The sequence below is a fragment of the Ovis canadensis genome, chromosome 4 (genome assembly GCF_042477335.2).
Source record: "Ovis canadensis isolate MfBH-ARS-UI-01 breed Bighorn chromosome 4, ARS-UI_OviCan_v2, whole genome shotgun sequence".
NCBI lineage: Eukaryota > Metazoa > Chordata > Mammalia > Artiodactyla > Bovidae > Ovis > Ovis canadensis.
Window position 1 is genome coordinate 95,989,693 of NC_091248.1, and position 15,350 is coordinate 96,005,042.

At 37.8% G+C, this 15,350-nt stretch overlaps 2 protein-coding genes across 5 annotated transcripts in view; one reads left to right on the forward strand and one right to left on the reverse strand.

The window, feature by feature from the left end:
• Positions 1–15,350, forward strand: part of MPLKIP (M-phase specific PLK1 interacting protein) — a 133,198-nt gene that overhangs the window by 110,377 nt on the left and 7,471 nt on the right. For 2 of the 3 annotated variants that reach the window (XR_011446595.1, XM_070292385.1), the window contains exon 3: positions 6,549–8,272. The exons of the other annotated variant lie outside the window; for it this stretch is intronic. The gene's annotated coding sequence lies outside the window, so the exon portion shown is untranslated. Of the gene's footprint in view, positions 1–6,548; positions 8,273–15,350 lie in introns of those variants that run through there. 3 annotated transcript variants of the gene reach the window in all.
• Positions 1–15,350, reverse strand: part of CDK13 (cyclin dependent kinase 13) — a 131,261-nt gene that overhangs the window by 84,893 nt on the left and 31,018 nt on the right. For both annotated transcript variants that reach the window (XM_069588236.2, XM_069588235.2), the window contains exon 2: positions 2,954–3,613. In XM_069588236.2, the coding sequence (XP_069444337.1) occupies positions 2,954–3,613 (660 nt within the window). The remainder of the gene's footprint in view (positions 1–2,953; positions 3,614–15,350) is intronic.

Consider the following 15,350-nt stretch of genomic DNA (forward strand, 5'->3'; position numbering starts at 1 on the left):
AATGCCTTAACAAGAAATGTGTAAGATCAAGAGAAGAAAATTAAAACATGATTGATAAACATAAAACTAGATAAGAATGAAAGAAAAGATGCTTTCATATGGGAAGTTCCAATTCTGTACAGCTGTCAGTCTCCAAATTAATCACTGCATTTAATCAAGTCCCAAACAAAAAATCAAGCAAGAGAAATCAAATGATTTAAAATTTATCTAAGAAAAAAGGAAAAAATGCCAACAGTGGACCCAAATTCATTCACAGCAGCACTGAAGTTGAGGCTGAAGGGTTGGGTTGTTCACTAAGCAGTCATTTACTCCATCCATTCACTTTTACATTACCTGCCTGCGTCTAATTTTTATATATGGCACCAGAAGTCAGTGAGATAGAGGATTCAATAAATGATGTTAGCAACAACTGATCTATTAGTCCACAAGGTGGTGGACGAGAGTGTACAATCAGACCATGTCTTGCTCCCACATATAATAAACAAAAACAAATTTCTATAAGATGTGAATCAGCCTTTGAAAACTTTTTAAACCTGTAAGTTTTAAAGGAAAAATGACAGATCCAAATACATTCAAAATGGAGAACATTCACACAGCCAAAACAAGTTAAGTCTCAAAGACAAGCAACACACTCTGAAAGGCAGAGATCAAGATCCTAACATAAGGGGTACCTATAAATCAATTAAAAAAATAATAATAATCTTAAGGAAAAGTCAGCATAAGACCTGAACAAGCAATTCACTGGAAAAAATAGCCAAATGTTCAGAAAGATGCTATATCTCTATAATCAGAAAAAGGCAAAATTAATCACATATTTTAAAGATTTTCAATATTTTGATATTGGCAATATTTAGTAACACTGAAGCAATTTTATATATTTGGCTACATAAATTGACACACAATCCAACAAGACACAATTTGGCAGTTTCTATCAAATTTTTAAATGTGGAGCTTTGACCACGTAACTATCCTACATAAATTGCTCATGTGTACATAAAATATTAATGTATAAGGAGTGTTTAATAGCAAAAAATTTTAAATCTAAATATCCATTAATCAACAGGAGAATAATTAATAAGTGGATGCATCCACTTCCATGTGAAGGAATACTGAATCTATCTCTACCAACATGGAAAGATCTCCAATACATTAAATTTCAAAAGAAGAGAGGAAGAATATTATAAATGGTATGATCCTCATTTTTTTAAAAAAAGATGATTAGATATAAACGTATAGTTAACAGTCTATCTTATGATTTTCAGAGAGAAATAGATTCCAAGGCTGGGAGAGAAGCAAAGTTCAAAGTGAGCCTAAAAGATTATTTGGATGGGAAGCAAGAATTCACTCCAAAATAAAAGAGGTCATATCAAAAGGACAAAGGAGTTGGCTTAAAGGACTCCCACTGGCCAAATTACAGACAATCAAATTTGGAACATCAAAAAGAAGAGTGGCTGTAACTGGTGTTAAATCAATCTTTGGCCACATATGTCAGTAGTAGTACTCAAGAGTCTTAAAAAAGTTCTATATCCTTGAAACATACAAAAACATTCAAAGCAAAACAGAGAAGAGACACAATAAAAAAAGAAGACAGCAAAGGTGAGTCAAAAAAATTTTTAATGACCAAGTATGGAATGTGCCACCATCTTATTAAAAACAGATGCACAAAGAAAACCCTTAATAAGCAGTCACCACCTGGGCACATATCCTGAATTCTTACCAGTAAAATTTACCCCTACAGCACATATGAAGAGTAAAGTAGAGAATAACTAGTCTCACTAGTCCAGAATCACTAGATTCTTGGCAACAGGCAACAGGCTTCTTCTCTTAGTGATGAAGAGACTCAGTTCTGGACTCATGCCTCTCTGTGCTGACAACCTATTCCAGGACTCATCAAAACTATAAATCATTACTGCTATGTCCCTTCAGTGTTCCTAACAAAAACAGTCAAACCTGCAAATATCACAATTAGAATAGTATAACTAGGTAACACCTGATTAAATTGGATGGGGTTCCTTCAGCAACATTTCTGATTGTACTAAAAATACAAAGGAAAAAGATGCTTCAGAGGGCATGAAATTATAATTTATTTTTGTTTAAATTACAAAATTTTCATAAAGCTAGCCAAAGTGAGTGCTTGAAAGACCTGCCCACATGGCATTTTTATCAACTTGTTTTCAAATTCCCTAAAGATGCCAGCTAGAAAAACTGCCCATATAGTTGTTTTTTAACAAAAAGGGGAGTAAGAGTTATAATTTCTTCATAAAAATAAAAACGGTCAAGTCAATAGGCAAATCACACGCAGCATAAAATTTCCATCCGAGCACAATTTGAGAAACATTCTTAGAACTGTGCTTACATTTAGTCATTCTTAGCTTCATCCTCTTTAAAATGTTTCAAAATAAAGTACTAGCTATACCCCAACAGCAGAAATTTATAAATAATTTAAAGGAAAGCGTTAACACATTATGACATTTCTGAAACATGTAATTAATCTCTAGTTGCAAAAAATTGAGTCAATAAAAAACTAAAAAACGATGTATTCATAAAGGGACCTAAAGTGATAAATTTATAAGGTCAGTGAAAACATTAGAAATAAGCAAGATAATATGATATTATCACCCAGGACAGATTCTATTATAAAATGCTCTGTCTCTGATAACATCAAATACTCAGCCAAAGAAAATACTGACATTTCTCATTTCCAAACTCAAACTGAAACATACATTATATGCCATGACAATGGCAATTTTTACCAGGAATTCTTAGCATAAGCTATAATTTTTTCATCCTACATGCAATGTGCTTCATTTTAAGTTGTATACCATAAAGAAAATTAATTCACTTACTAAACAGTGTTCATAAAAGTTTTTTGGGGGAGGGGTCAAATAATCTGTCATTTTAAACTGAGATTTCCTTTTCTTTACCAAGTCACAACAAACTTTTTTGCACTTACCTATCAGCATCTTTATCTTCAGGCAGCATGGGAGGCAGAGGCAAGGGTGGTAAGGTAGAGGTCACTAAAGCCACATGTTGCTCCTTCTCCTTGGCTCCTATGCTTGGTGTAAGTGGTTTCGTTTTCTCTTTAAGAGATACTGGTTCCTCCTTTGTAGCAGCAGACTTACTCTCCTTTCCAACTACAACTGCTTTCTTGGTGGCTTTATCTACAATCAAATTATTGTCCACTTTTGTTACCTGAAGAGGTGGCTTTGCTTTTGCCTTGTCAGTTTTTAACATCCCACCGCCTGAGGGAGAAGGTGCATGCTCAGTTTTAAGCTTCTTCACGTCCTTCACATGGTTGGTTTGTGATGCACTGGCACCAGTTTCTGTGTTCCCCTTGGTAGGTGTAGAAGTGTTCGCAGCTTTGGCAGCTTTGGCAGCAGCCTCAGCAGCCTTAGCTGCTTCTGCAGCCTTAGCTGCCTCTGCAGCTCGTGCTGCCTCTGCAGCTCGTGCTTTTTTATTCTTGTTCAATTCAGCTGCCAGGCTACTCTTCAGAGTTAGTGTGCTAGGAGAAATGCTAGAATGACGACTTCTGGATCTAGACAATCTATGCCTGCTACGAGATCTTGAATGCCTAGATGAATATGGGCTTCTGCTTCGCGATTTGGCAGACCGTCTGGTGGAAAATAATTAAGATTTAGTCAGTAATTCAGAAAAGTTCAATTTGCAATGTACAAAACTGCTAACTTGAGCCTGTAAATTAAATAGAAAGTATTTAATTTCAAAATCACAATATAGTTTTTGTGAGAGAATTTTTAAAAAAACAAAAAGCACTTTTAAGTGAAGTATCATCTAGTGGCTATACATTTCCTGAAAACAGTGAATGCTTGATTCTGGTCTGGCCTACTAACGCTCAAAGGTAAAGCTGGATGAAAGCACATCTCTGTGAGAAGAAATACAGTAAGAATTAGGAGAAAAAAATTCGAAAATACAATCACTGCTGTCTCAAGAAAATAGAAGCAGTCACTAAAGATACATCACTGGTAGACGTGGTAGAGTGAAGTCTGACCAGTTTTTTACCAGGGAGATAATTTCTGCATCTCAAAAGCACTTCATCTGTAAGTTCAGGAGCAAGCACTGCTCTGTCTACACCAAGAATGAAAAGAGTGAACCCTCTCATTTGGCAGTAAGTAAAAGAAGTCTAAATCCTGGGAACTACTGAATAATGACTGTCCACTTCTCAAAAATCACTGAAGTACAGAGAAAGTCTCTCAGTCGTGTCTGACTCTGCGACACCATGGACTATACACTCCATGGAATTCTCCAGGCCAAAATACTGGAGTGGGTAGCCTTTCCCTTCTCCAGGGGTTCTTCCCAACCCAGGGATCAAACCCAGGTCTTCCACATTGCAGGCGGATTCTTTACCAACTGAACCACAGGGAAGCCCAAGAAATTGGAGTGAGTAGCATATCCCTTCTCCAGCAGATCTTCCCAACCCAGGAATCAAACCGGGGGTCTCCTGCATTGCCGGTGGATTCTTTACAACTGAGCTAACAGGGAAGCCCCCAAAATCATTGGGAAACACAAATACTAACATATATTGAAAAGTATGGTGGCAATCAAAGTTCTTATGAAACAAATGCAGCATAGCACCAAGAAAAACAAAGCTGAGCTTTTCAAATTCACACCTTATCAAAACTTCTAAAAAATACAAGACCAACGCACTATTGGAGTATTTTGATATGGCTCACTTAATGACCACATCAACCCCAGTAAAGTATCTGCAGTTTAGAGATAAGAAACTGAATCTAAAAGATTACCTTAAGTCAGCCCCTCTCTGATTAGTAGTTGTCCTGGTCATTATCTTACTGCCACTACCCCATCCCTCCAATATTCTTCTGCCCCACTCTGTGCCAAAAGGAAGCAGACCTGAACAGCATCTGCTCAATTCCACGACTGTCCATCACTGGCAGAGAAAGGCTGGATTAATTCTTTCCAATTCCCTCCTTCCTACTGGTCATATTTTGTGACAGACACTGTGTCCCTTTATCACCCATGGCTCCTGTCAGGTACTCCTCCACAGTTCTCACTAGGCTCTAATGACACTATGCTTTCCTTGCCCTTTCAAGCTTCCCTCTGTAACCACTGAAAACACATCCTTTGTCAGTTTTCTTACTCCATCCCTATCCCTGTACTCCTCCTGAACCATCTGAGCTGGATTCTGTCTTCTTTTAGAACCTAACTGCATGCCAGGTCTTAAAACCAGACCTTTTGATTCTGAAGTAGGTAAAGTCACATTCAACACATTAACACACTACTATTGAAGCTCAACATTCAGAAAACTAAGATCATGGCATCCGGTCCCATCACTTCATGGGAAATAGACGGGGAAACAGTGGAAACAGTGGCTGACTTTATTTGGGCGGGGGGGGGGCTCTAAAATCACTGCAGATGGTGACTGAAGCCATGAAATTAAAAGACAGTTACTCCTCAAAAGGAAAGTTATGACCAACCTAGACAGAATATTCAAAAGCAGAGACATTACTTTGCCAACAAAGGTCCATCTAGTTCAAGGCTATGGTTTTTCCAGTGGTCATGTATGGATGTGAGAGTTGGACTGTGAAGAAAGCTGAGCATCAGAGAATTGATGCTTTTGAACTGTGGTGTTGGAGAAGACTCTTGAAAGTGCCTTGGACTGCAAGGAGATCCAACCAGTCCATCCTAAAGGAGATCAGTCCTGGGTGTTTATTGCAAAGGCTGATGTTGAAGCTGAAACTCCAATACTATAGCCAACTGATGCAAAGAACTGACTTATTTGAAAAGACCCTGATGCTGGGAAAGATTGAGGGCAGGAGGAGAAGCAGACGACAGATGAGATGGTTGGATGGCATCACCAACTCAATGGACATGGGTTTGGGTGGACTCTGGGAGTTGGTGATAGACAGGGAGGCCTGGCGTGCTGTGGTTCATAGGGTCGCAAAGAATCGGACACAACTGAGCGACTGAACTGAACTGAAGGGAGACAGTTCTTACTGAAAACTAAATATTGGGATTCAGTTAAAAAAAAAAAAAAAAGGCAAAGAAACTCCTAAGAATCTATAATTAAAATGGGAAGAGAAAAGGAAGAACTGAAAATTTTTGTTTATAACTGGCCTTCATGTATTACATAATATATATTACACAATACATTTTACAATTCTAGTATGAAGATAAATAATGGTAAGATTTAGGATAAACTCAAATAAAAGTTCAACTTCTCCCTCATTCTTTCAGAAACATTTCAAAACGTACACAGGGCCAATTAGTGTTCAGTGCTGAGCTAGTGTTTCAAATTCTATACTTTACATAAAGTATTTATGTAACATTATTTCAGGTAAAAGGGAATATTGGTTTAGAAAACACTTTAACACTTGGTTATGGTTATATACTCATATACAGCGATCATTAAAATCATCAATGAGCTTATAACTATTTATGGAAATGAGGGAAATGTTTGGTTAAATATAAAGTAATAAGCTGGTTATAAACTATCTTGGATAACTTTAATATAGGAGCCAAAAGTGTCATATTATGAAACATGCAGCCACACTTTTAATTTCCTATGTTTTCAGAATCTTGGACCTCAAAGAAAGTCTGCTATGCCATATTTCTATGCCCTGATCAGATACTAAGCAGCAGTATCTCATTCCAATCCCAAAGAAAGGCAATGCCATAGAATGCTCAAACTACCACACAATTGCACTCATCTCACACGCTAGTAAATTAATGCTCGAAATTCTGCAAGCTAGGCTTCAGCAATACATGAATGGTGAACTTCCAGATGTTCAAGCCGGTTTTAGAAAAGGCAGGGGAATCAAGAGATCAAATTGCCAACATCTGCTGGATCATCGAAAAAACAAGAGAGTTCCAGAAAAACATCTATTTCTGCTTTACTGACTATGCCAAAGCCTTTGACTGTGTACATCACAATAAACTGTGGAAAATCCTGAAAGAGATGGGAATACCAGACCACCGGACCTGCCTCTCGAGAAACAGGTCAGGAAGCAACAGTTAGAACTAGAAATGGGACAACAGACTGGCTCCAAATAGGAAAAGGAGTTCGTCAAGGCTGTATATTGTCACTTTGCTTATTTAACTTCTATGCAGAGTACATCATGAGAAATGCTGGGCTGGAAGAAACACAAGCTGGAATCAAGATTGCCAGGAGAAATACCAATAACCTCAGATATGCAGATGACACCACCCTTATGGCAGAAAGTGAAGAGGAACTAAAAAAGCTTCTTGATGAAAGTGAAAGAGGCGAGTGAAAAAGTTGGCTTAAAGCTCAACATTCAAAAAACTAAGATCATGGCATCTGGTTCCATCACTTCATGGCAAATAGACGGGTAAACAGTGGAAACAGTGTCAGACTTTATATTTTTGGGTTCCCAAATCACTGCAGATGGTGATTGCAGCCATGAAATTAAAAGACGCTTACTCCTTGGAAGAAAAGTTATGACCAACCTAGATATCATATTGAAAAGCAGAGACATTACTTTGCCAACAAAGGTCCATCTAGTCAAGGCTATGGTTTTTCCAGTGGTCACGTATGGATGTGAGAGTTGGACTGTAAAGAAACCTGAGCGCCGAAGAATTGATGTTTTTGAACTGTGGTGTTGGAGAAGACTCTTGAGAGTGCCTTGGACTGCAAGGAGATCCAACCAGTCCATCCTAAAAGAGATCAGTCCTGGGTGTTCATTGGAAGGACTGATGCTGAAGCTGAAACTCCAATACTTTGGCCACCTCATGCAAAGAGTGGACTCATTGGAAAAGACTCTGATGCTGGGAGGGATTGGGGGCAGGAGAAGAAGGGGACGACAGAGGATGAGATGGCTGGATGGCATCACCGACTCGATGGACGTGAGTCTGAGTGAACTCCAGGAGTTGGTGATGGACAGGGAGGCCTGGCGTGCTGCAATTCATGGGGTTGCAAAGAGTCGGACACGACTGAGCGACTGAACTGAACTGAAACTTTATTTAAGAAAACAAAGATAAAATTCCAACACAAGTAACTCCTCTAGCGTATTGATTATTCTCTTCTGCAAAGAATCTGTATAGCGAAATTATCGGAAAGACAAAAAATGTTTGATTTCTAAAAATCGTATTTCAGAAAAGACGTTTTTATGGTATTGGTTCTCTGTACCAAATGAAATTCTTCTAGACACGCTCTCCCTTCTTATCCAATTCTATTTCACTTCAAAGTTTTCTTAACTTCTCAAATTTTCTACCCTCGTAAACTTATATCCTCTAAGATGTTTCATATTTGGTAATAAATTTCAATTATGTATTTACTGTTTATGTGCATGCATGCTAAGTCTCTTCAGTTGTGTCTGACCTTTTGCAATCCCATGGACTGTAGCCCACCAGGCACTTCTGTCCATGGGATTCTCCAGACAAGAATACTGGTTGGGTTGCCATGCCCTCCTCGGGGGATTTTCCCAACCCAGGGGTGGAACCTTCGTCTCCTGCACTGCAGGCAGATTCTTTATCGCTGAACCACCGAGGGAAATCCTTACTGTTTATAACAACACATTTGGGGAATCTAAAATTAAATAAAAACACAAAAGTCAAGTTTAGGTCTCTTTTTTACTGATGATCTAATATTCCAGTCAAACAAAGTCATGAGGCTAAGAGAGAAGTGGCTTGATATAAAGTGGATCGAACTAGAGAAGACGATATAATGACTTATATCATGTTACAAAAAGAACTTAAATGGATGATAGACAGCAAGTTCATGTTTTACAAATATGATTTTTCTTTTTAAAAATGGTTTTTCTAATTTTTTTGCACTGTAAAATTTACAGTGAACACACATAGCTGTTTCTTGTTTGCTTTTAATGTTTTATAAGAGCTTACAGAATCTCTTTAGGTTTTCCAAATTTATACAACACAAAGCAGAGCTAGGATCAAAAAAAAAAGAAAACCAACTGGTTAGTGCTCACTGTTAATTAAATTAGTGTTTCTTAAACAGCATGGTGTACTGTTCACTTCACTATGTCACCAATCTTTCCAAGAGGCTAGGTCTTCTGAAATTCTACGTAATTAGCAAGGAGTGATTCTTAAAACTTTTACTGTAATGATATTCAGTCCCTCATTACATAAAATCATACAGAACAGTTGTATCCAAAAGAAATTTCTGGGATGGTGGAAATGGTCTATACATTTGATATCTATTAGAGCAGTAACTATTCACAATATTGAAAGTGCAAGTCACTCAGTTGTGTCCGATTCTTTGTGACCCCATGGAATAGTCCATGGAATTCTCCAAGCCAGAATACTGGAGTGGGTAGCTGTTCCCTTCTCCAGGGGATCTTCCCAACCCAGGTATCAAACCCAGGTCTCCCACATTGCAGGGGGATTCTTTACCACCTGGCTGAGCCACCAGGGAAGCCCAACAATACTGGAGTGGGTAGCCCACCCCTTCTCCAGCGGATCTTCCTGACCCAGGAATTGAACCGGCATCTCCTGAATTACAGGCGGATTCTTTACCAGCTGAGCTACCAGGGAAGAACCCATTCACAATATTATTTTGGCCTAATTTTATATGCTAGTAGCTTATTTTACATGCTAGTAGCTATGTCCATTCAAAAACATGTTGCTAAGCCCCCTAAAAAGGTATGAAATGCTTCCCATGCAAGAATGGTTCAACATATATGTGAATTAATAAATGTGATATATCGCATTAATAAAATAAAGGATAAAAATCATGTGTTTGATAGAATTCAGCATCCCTTTATTATAAAAATTAAACATTATGGTTACTGGGTGAAAGGGAGGAGGGACAGATAAACTGGAAGGCTGGGATTCACACATACATGCTATTATATATAAAAGACATAACAAATAAGGACTGTATAGCACAGAAAACTCTACTTAGTCTTCTACAATGACCTACACGGGCAAAGAATCAAAAAAGAGTAGACATACATATATGTATAACTAACTGATTTTGTTGTACAGCAGAGAGTAACACAGCAGTGTAAATCAACTATACTCCAATAAAAACTTTTAAAAATAAAATAAAAACTAAACAGACTGGACACAGAGGGACATACCTCAACACAATAAAGGGCATATATGACAGACCCACAGATAACATTATACTCAACAGTGAAAAGCTGGAAAGCTTTTCCTCAAGATCAGGAACAAAATAAAGATACCCATTCTTACCACTTTCAACCAACATGGTATTCGAAGTCCTAGTCCAAGCAACTGGGCAAGAAAAAGAAATAAAAGGCATCAAAATAAGAAAGGAAAAAGTAAAACTGTCTTGTTTGCAGACGACGTGATCTTAAATAGACAGAAAAAGCTTTAAAGACCCCACCAGAAACCTGTCAGAGTATTAAGTTCAGGAAAGTTGCAGGATCCTATCATGGCTCACTGCCTTGTTGTGGCGAAGGGGCTTGAATGAAGCTATGAGCCATGCCATGCAGGGAAGCTGGGTCACAGTGAGAGATCTAACAAAACTTGATCCACTGTAGAAGGGAATGGCAAACCACTCCAATATTCTTGCCATGAGAACTCCATGAACAGTATAAAAAGGCAGAAAGATACGACCCCAAAAGATGAACCATGCCCCCCACCCAGGGTGGAAGATGTCCAACAGGCTACTGGGGAAGAGTGGAGGACAACTACCAATTGCTCCAGAAAGAATGAAGCGGCTGGGTGAAAGCAGAAATGATCCTCAGCTATGAATGTGTCTGGTGGTGAAAGTAAAATCCGATGCTGTAAACAACAATACTGCATAGGAACCTTGAAGGTTAGGTCCATGAATCAAGATAAATTGGACGTGGTCAAGCAAGAAATGGCAAGAATAAACATCAACATACCATCACCAATTCAATGGAGATGAACTTGGGCAAACTCCAGGAAATAGTGAGGAATAGAGAGCCCTAACGTGCTGCAGTCCATGGGGTCGCAAAGAGTTGGACACGACTTAGTGACTGAACAACAACAAAGTTGCAGGATACAAAGTCAATATAAAAAAAAAAAATCAGTTGTCCTTCTATATGCTAACAATGAACTATTAGAAAGACTAAGTAAGAAAACAATCCCTTTTAAATAGCATCAAAAAGAATGAACCAATCAGGAACAAATTTAACCAAGGAGATGAAAGAAACTGCAGAAGAAATAAATGGAAACATCTGTGCTCATGGAGTGGAAGAATTATTAAATCATCCATACTCCTCAAAGTAGTCTACAAATTCAATGCAACCCCCATTAAAATTCCAATGGCATTTTATACAAAAATTGGGAAAAAATATTAAAATTCATATGGAACCACAAAAAACCCTGAATAGCACAAACACTCTTGAAAAAGAAGAACAGAGTTGGAGGCATCAACTTTCTGATTTCAAACTATATTACAAAGTTACAGTAATCAAAATAATTGATTACTGTATTGGTAATTGTATTGACATAAAAACAGAGATTCAGACTAACAGCACAAAATGGAGGGTCTAGAAATAAACCCTTGCACACATATGGCCAATTAATTTTCTACAAAGGAGTCAAGAATACAGAAAGAAGAAAGAATGATCTCTTCAATAAATGGTGTGGGAAAACTAGATGACCATATGCAAAAAAATAAAACTGGACCTTTATTTTATACCACATACAAAAATCAACTCAAAATGGATAGAGACTTGAAGATAAGATTTGAAACCATAAAATTCCTAGAAGAAAAATAGGGGGTAAACTCCTTGATATTGGTCTTGGCAATGGTTTATCAAAAGCAAAAACAAACAAGTAGGACTACATCAAAATTATGCATAGCATAACTTATGTATAACAAACTTGTTATGCATAACAAAAGTTATGCACAGCAAAGGAAACCACCAACAAAACAAAAAGTCAACCTATATAGCATGGGAAAAAGTGTTCTTGATAAGGGGCTTATATACAAAATACATAAGGAACTCATACAACTCAGAGCAAAAAAATCAAATAACCCAATTAAAAAGTGGGCAAAACGGACTTCCTGGCAGTCCACTGGCTAAGTCTCCATGGTTCCATAGCAGGGAGTGCAGACTTGATCCCTGGTCAGGGAACTAAGATCCCACATGCCACTCTGCGCAGCCAAATAACTTAATTTTTAAAAGCATTTATTTAAAAGAATGTGGGCAAAGGACTTGAAGAGATTTTGAAACACATCCAAATGGCGAACAGGTATCTGAAAAGGTGCTTAATATCACTAATCATCAGGAAAACACAATTCAAAACCACAATGAGAAAGCATCACATATCTGCTTGAATGTCTATAATAGGAAAGGTGAGAAACACTGAATGCTGGTGAGAATGTAGAGAAAATGGAACCTCAGTACACTGATGGTAGAAATGCAAACTGATACAACCACCACAGCAATCATATGAAGCACATCTAGAAGTCAAAACTACAACTACCAGCAATCCACTTCTGTATATATTCAAAGGAAATGAAATCACTACCTCAGAAGAGGTATCTGTACAGACATACCCATAGCACCACAAAAAGCAAAGTTACAATAAAGCAAGTCACACAAATGTTTTGGTTTCCCAGCGCATATAAAAGCTATGTTATACTACACTGTTGTCTATTAAGTATTCAGTAGCATTATTTCTAAAATAAATACATACCTCAATTTTAAAAATTACTGCTGTTGGTACCTCAACATAATAAAGGCCATATACAACAAACCCAAGCAAACATTCTTCTCAATGGTGAAAAACTAAAAGCATTCCCTCTAAGATGAGGAATAACACAAGGGTGGCCACTCTCTCCACTATTATTCAACAGTTTTGGAGATCCTACCCAAGCAATTAGAGAATAAAAAGAAATAAAAGGCATCCAGATTGGAAAAGAAGTAAAACTCTGTCTGCAGATAACATGATACTATACACAGAAAGCCCTAAAGATACCACCAGAAAATTACTAAGAGCTAATCAATGAATTTAGTAAAGGTACAGGACACAAAACTAATACACACAAATCCCTTGCATTGCTATATGCTAACAACGAAAAAGCAAAAAGAGATATTAGGGAAACAATCCCATTCACTACTGCAAACAAAAAGGATAAAATACCTAGGAATAAACCTATATAAGCAGACAAAAGACCTGTAAGCAAAAAACTGTAAGACAATGATGATAAAAGAAATCAAAGATGACAAAAACAAATGGAGGGATATACCATGTTCTTGAATTGGAAGAATCAACATTGTGAAAATGACTATACTACCCAAAGCAATCTACAAATTCAATGCAATCTCTATAAAATTTCCAATGGCATTTCGACAGAACTAGAACAAAAAAAACTTTACAATTTGTATGGAAACACAAACCTGAATAGCCAAAGCAATTTTGACAAAGAAAAACAGAGCTGGAAGAACCAATCATCCTGACTTCATACTATACTACAAAGCTACAGTCATCAAGACAGTATGATACTGGCACAGAAACAGAAATACAGATCAATGTAACAAGAAAGAAAGCCCAGAGATAAACCAACACATCTATGGGCACCTTATCCTTGGCAAAGCAGGTAAGAATATACAATGGAGAAAAAAACAATGGAGCTCTTCAGTAAGTGGTGCTGGGAAAACTGGACAGCTATGTGTAAAAACATGAAATCACAACACTTCCTAACATCATACACAAAAATAAATCCAAAATGGATTAAAGACCTAAATGTAAGGCCAGAAACTATAAAACTCGTAGAGCAAAATATACGCAGAACACTCTTTGACATAAATCACAGAAAGATCCTCTGACCCACCTTCTATAGTGATGGAAACAGAAACAGAAGCAAACAAATAAGGCCTAACTAAACTTGGGAGCTTTTTGCACAGAAAAGGAAACTGAACACGGTGAAAAGACAACTCTCAGAATGGGAGAAAAAACTGCAAATGAAACAATTAACAAAGGATTAATCTCCAAATTATGCATGTGACTCATGCACTCAAATCAGAAAAACAAACCACCCAATGAGGAAACAGGGAGAAGACCTCAACAGACATTTCTCCAAAGACAACATGGAGGTGGCCAATAAACACATGAAAACATCCTCAACACTGCTAATTATTAGAGAAATGTAAATCAAAACCACAATGAGGAGTCACCTCACATGGGTCTGAATGGCCATCATCAAAAAATCTACAAACAATATGTGCTGGAGAGGATGTGGAGAAAAGGGAACCCTCCTGAACTGCTGGTGGAAAAGTAAAATGATACAGCCACTACGGAGAAGAGCATGGAGATTCCTTAAGAAACTAAGAATGAAACTACTATGTGACCCAGCAATCCCACTACTGGGCACGTACCCTGAAAAAAACACAATTCAAAAAGACACATGTACCCCCAATGTTTACTGCAGCACTACTTACAAGAGTCAGGACACGGAAGCAACCTAGATGTCCAATGACTGATGAATGGACAAAGAAGTTGTGGTACATATCTACAATGGAATATTACTGGGCCATGAAAAGGAACAATGCTGAGACAGTTGAACTGAGGTGGATGAACCTAAAGCCTGTTGTACAGAGTGAAGTTAGTCTTAACAGATACATATGGAATCTTGAAAAATGGTACTGATGAACCTATCTGAAGGGTAGGAATAGAGACACAGACACAGAAAACAGACTTGTGGACACAGGAGGGGAAGGGGAGAGTGAGATGAACTGAGAGAAAAGCAATGAAGCACTGACATACATGCACAGTCATGCGTGAAACACACAGCTAGTAGGAAGCTGCTGTGTGACACAGGGAGCTCAGTCCAGTGCTCCGTGATGACCTAGACGGCTGGGATGGGGGCAGAGGTGAAGGGTCAAGAGGGAAGAGAGAGCAATTAGCCTCTAATTAAAATAAAAAAGATTTTCAAAAAGAATATGCTGCTGGGAAAACAGCACCAATAGACTTACTCAATACAGGGGTGCCACAAACTTTCATTTCAGTTTGTATACAAAAAAAAAAAAAAAAACACACAAAGAGCCTACAAAGCACAATAAAACAAAATACTGCTATATGCCCAGGTTCACTGCAGTACTATTCATAGCAGCCAAGATACCTAAGTGTTCATGAGCAAATGAACAGATAAAGAAAATGGGGGCATGTGTTTAATATGATGTAGCCTTAAAAAAAAAGACAGAAATTCTGCCGTTTGTGACAACACTGATGAATCTGGAGGGTGTTATGCTACGTGAAGTAAGTCAGAGAAGGACAAATACTGCATGATATCACTTATCGCAGTCGGACACGACTTAGCAACTAAACAACAGCAAAAAAATCAAAAAGAAAAGGTAAATGTGCGAAGCCATGAATGTGTGGAAAGACTCTCACTATGTGTACCATATATCAAAACCATCACTGTTGATACCTTGAATATAATTTTATGTTTACTT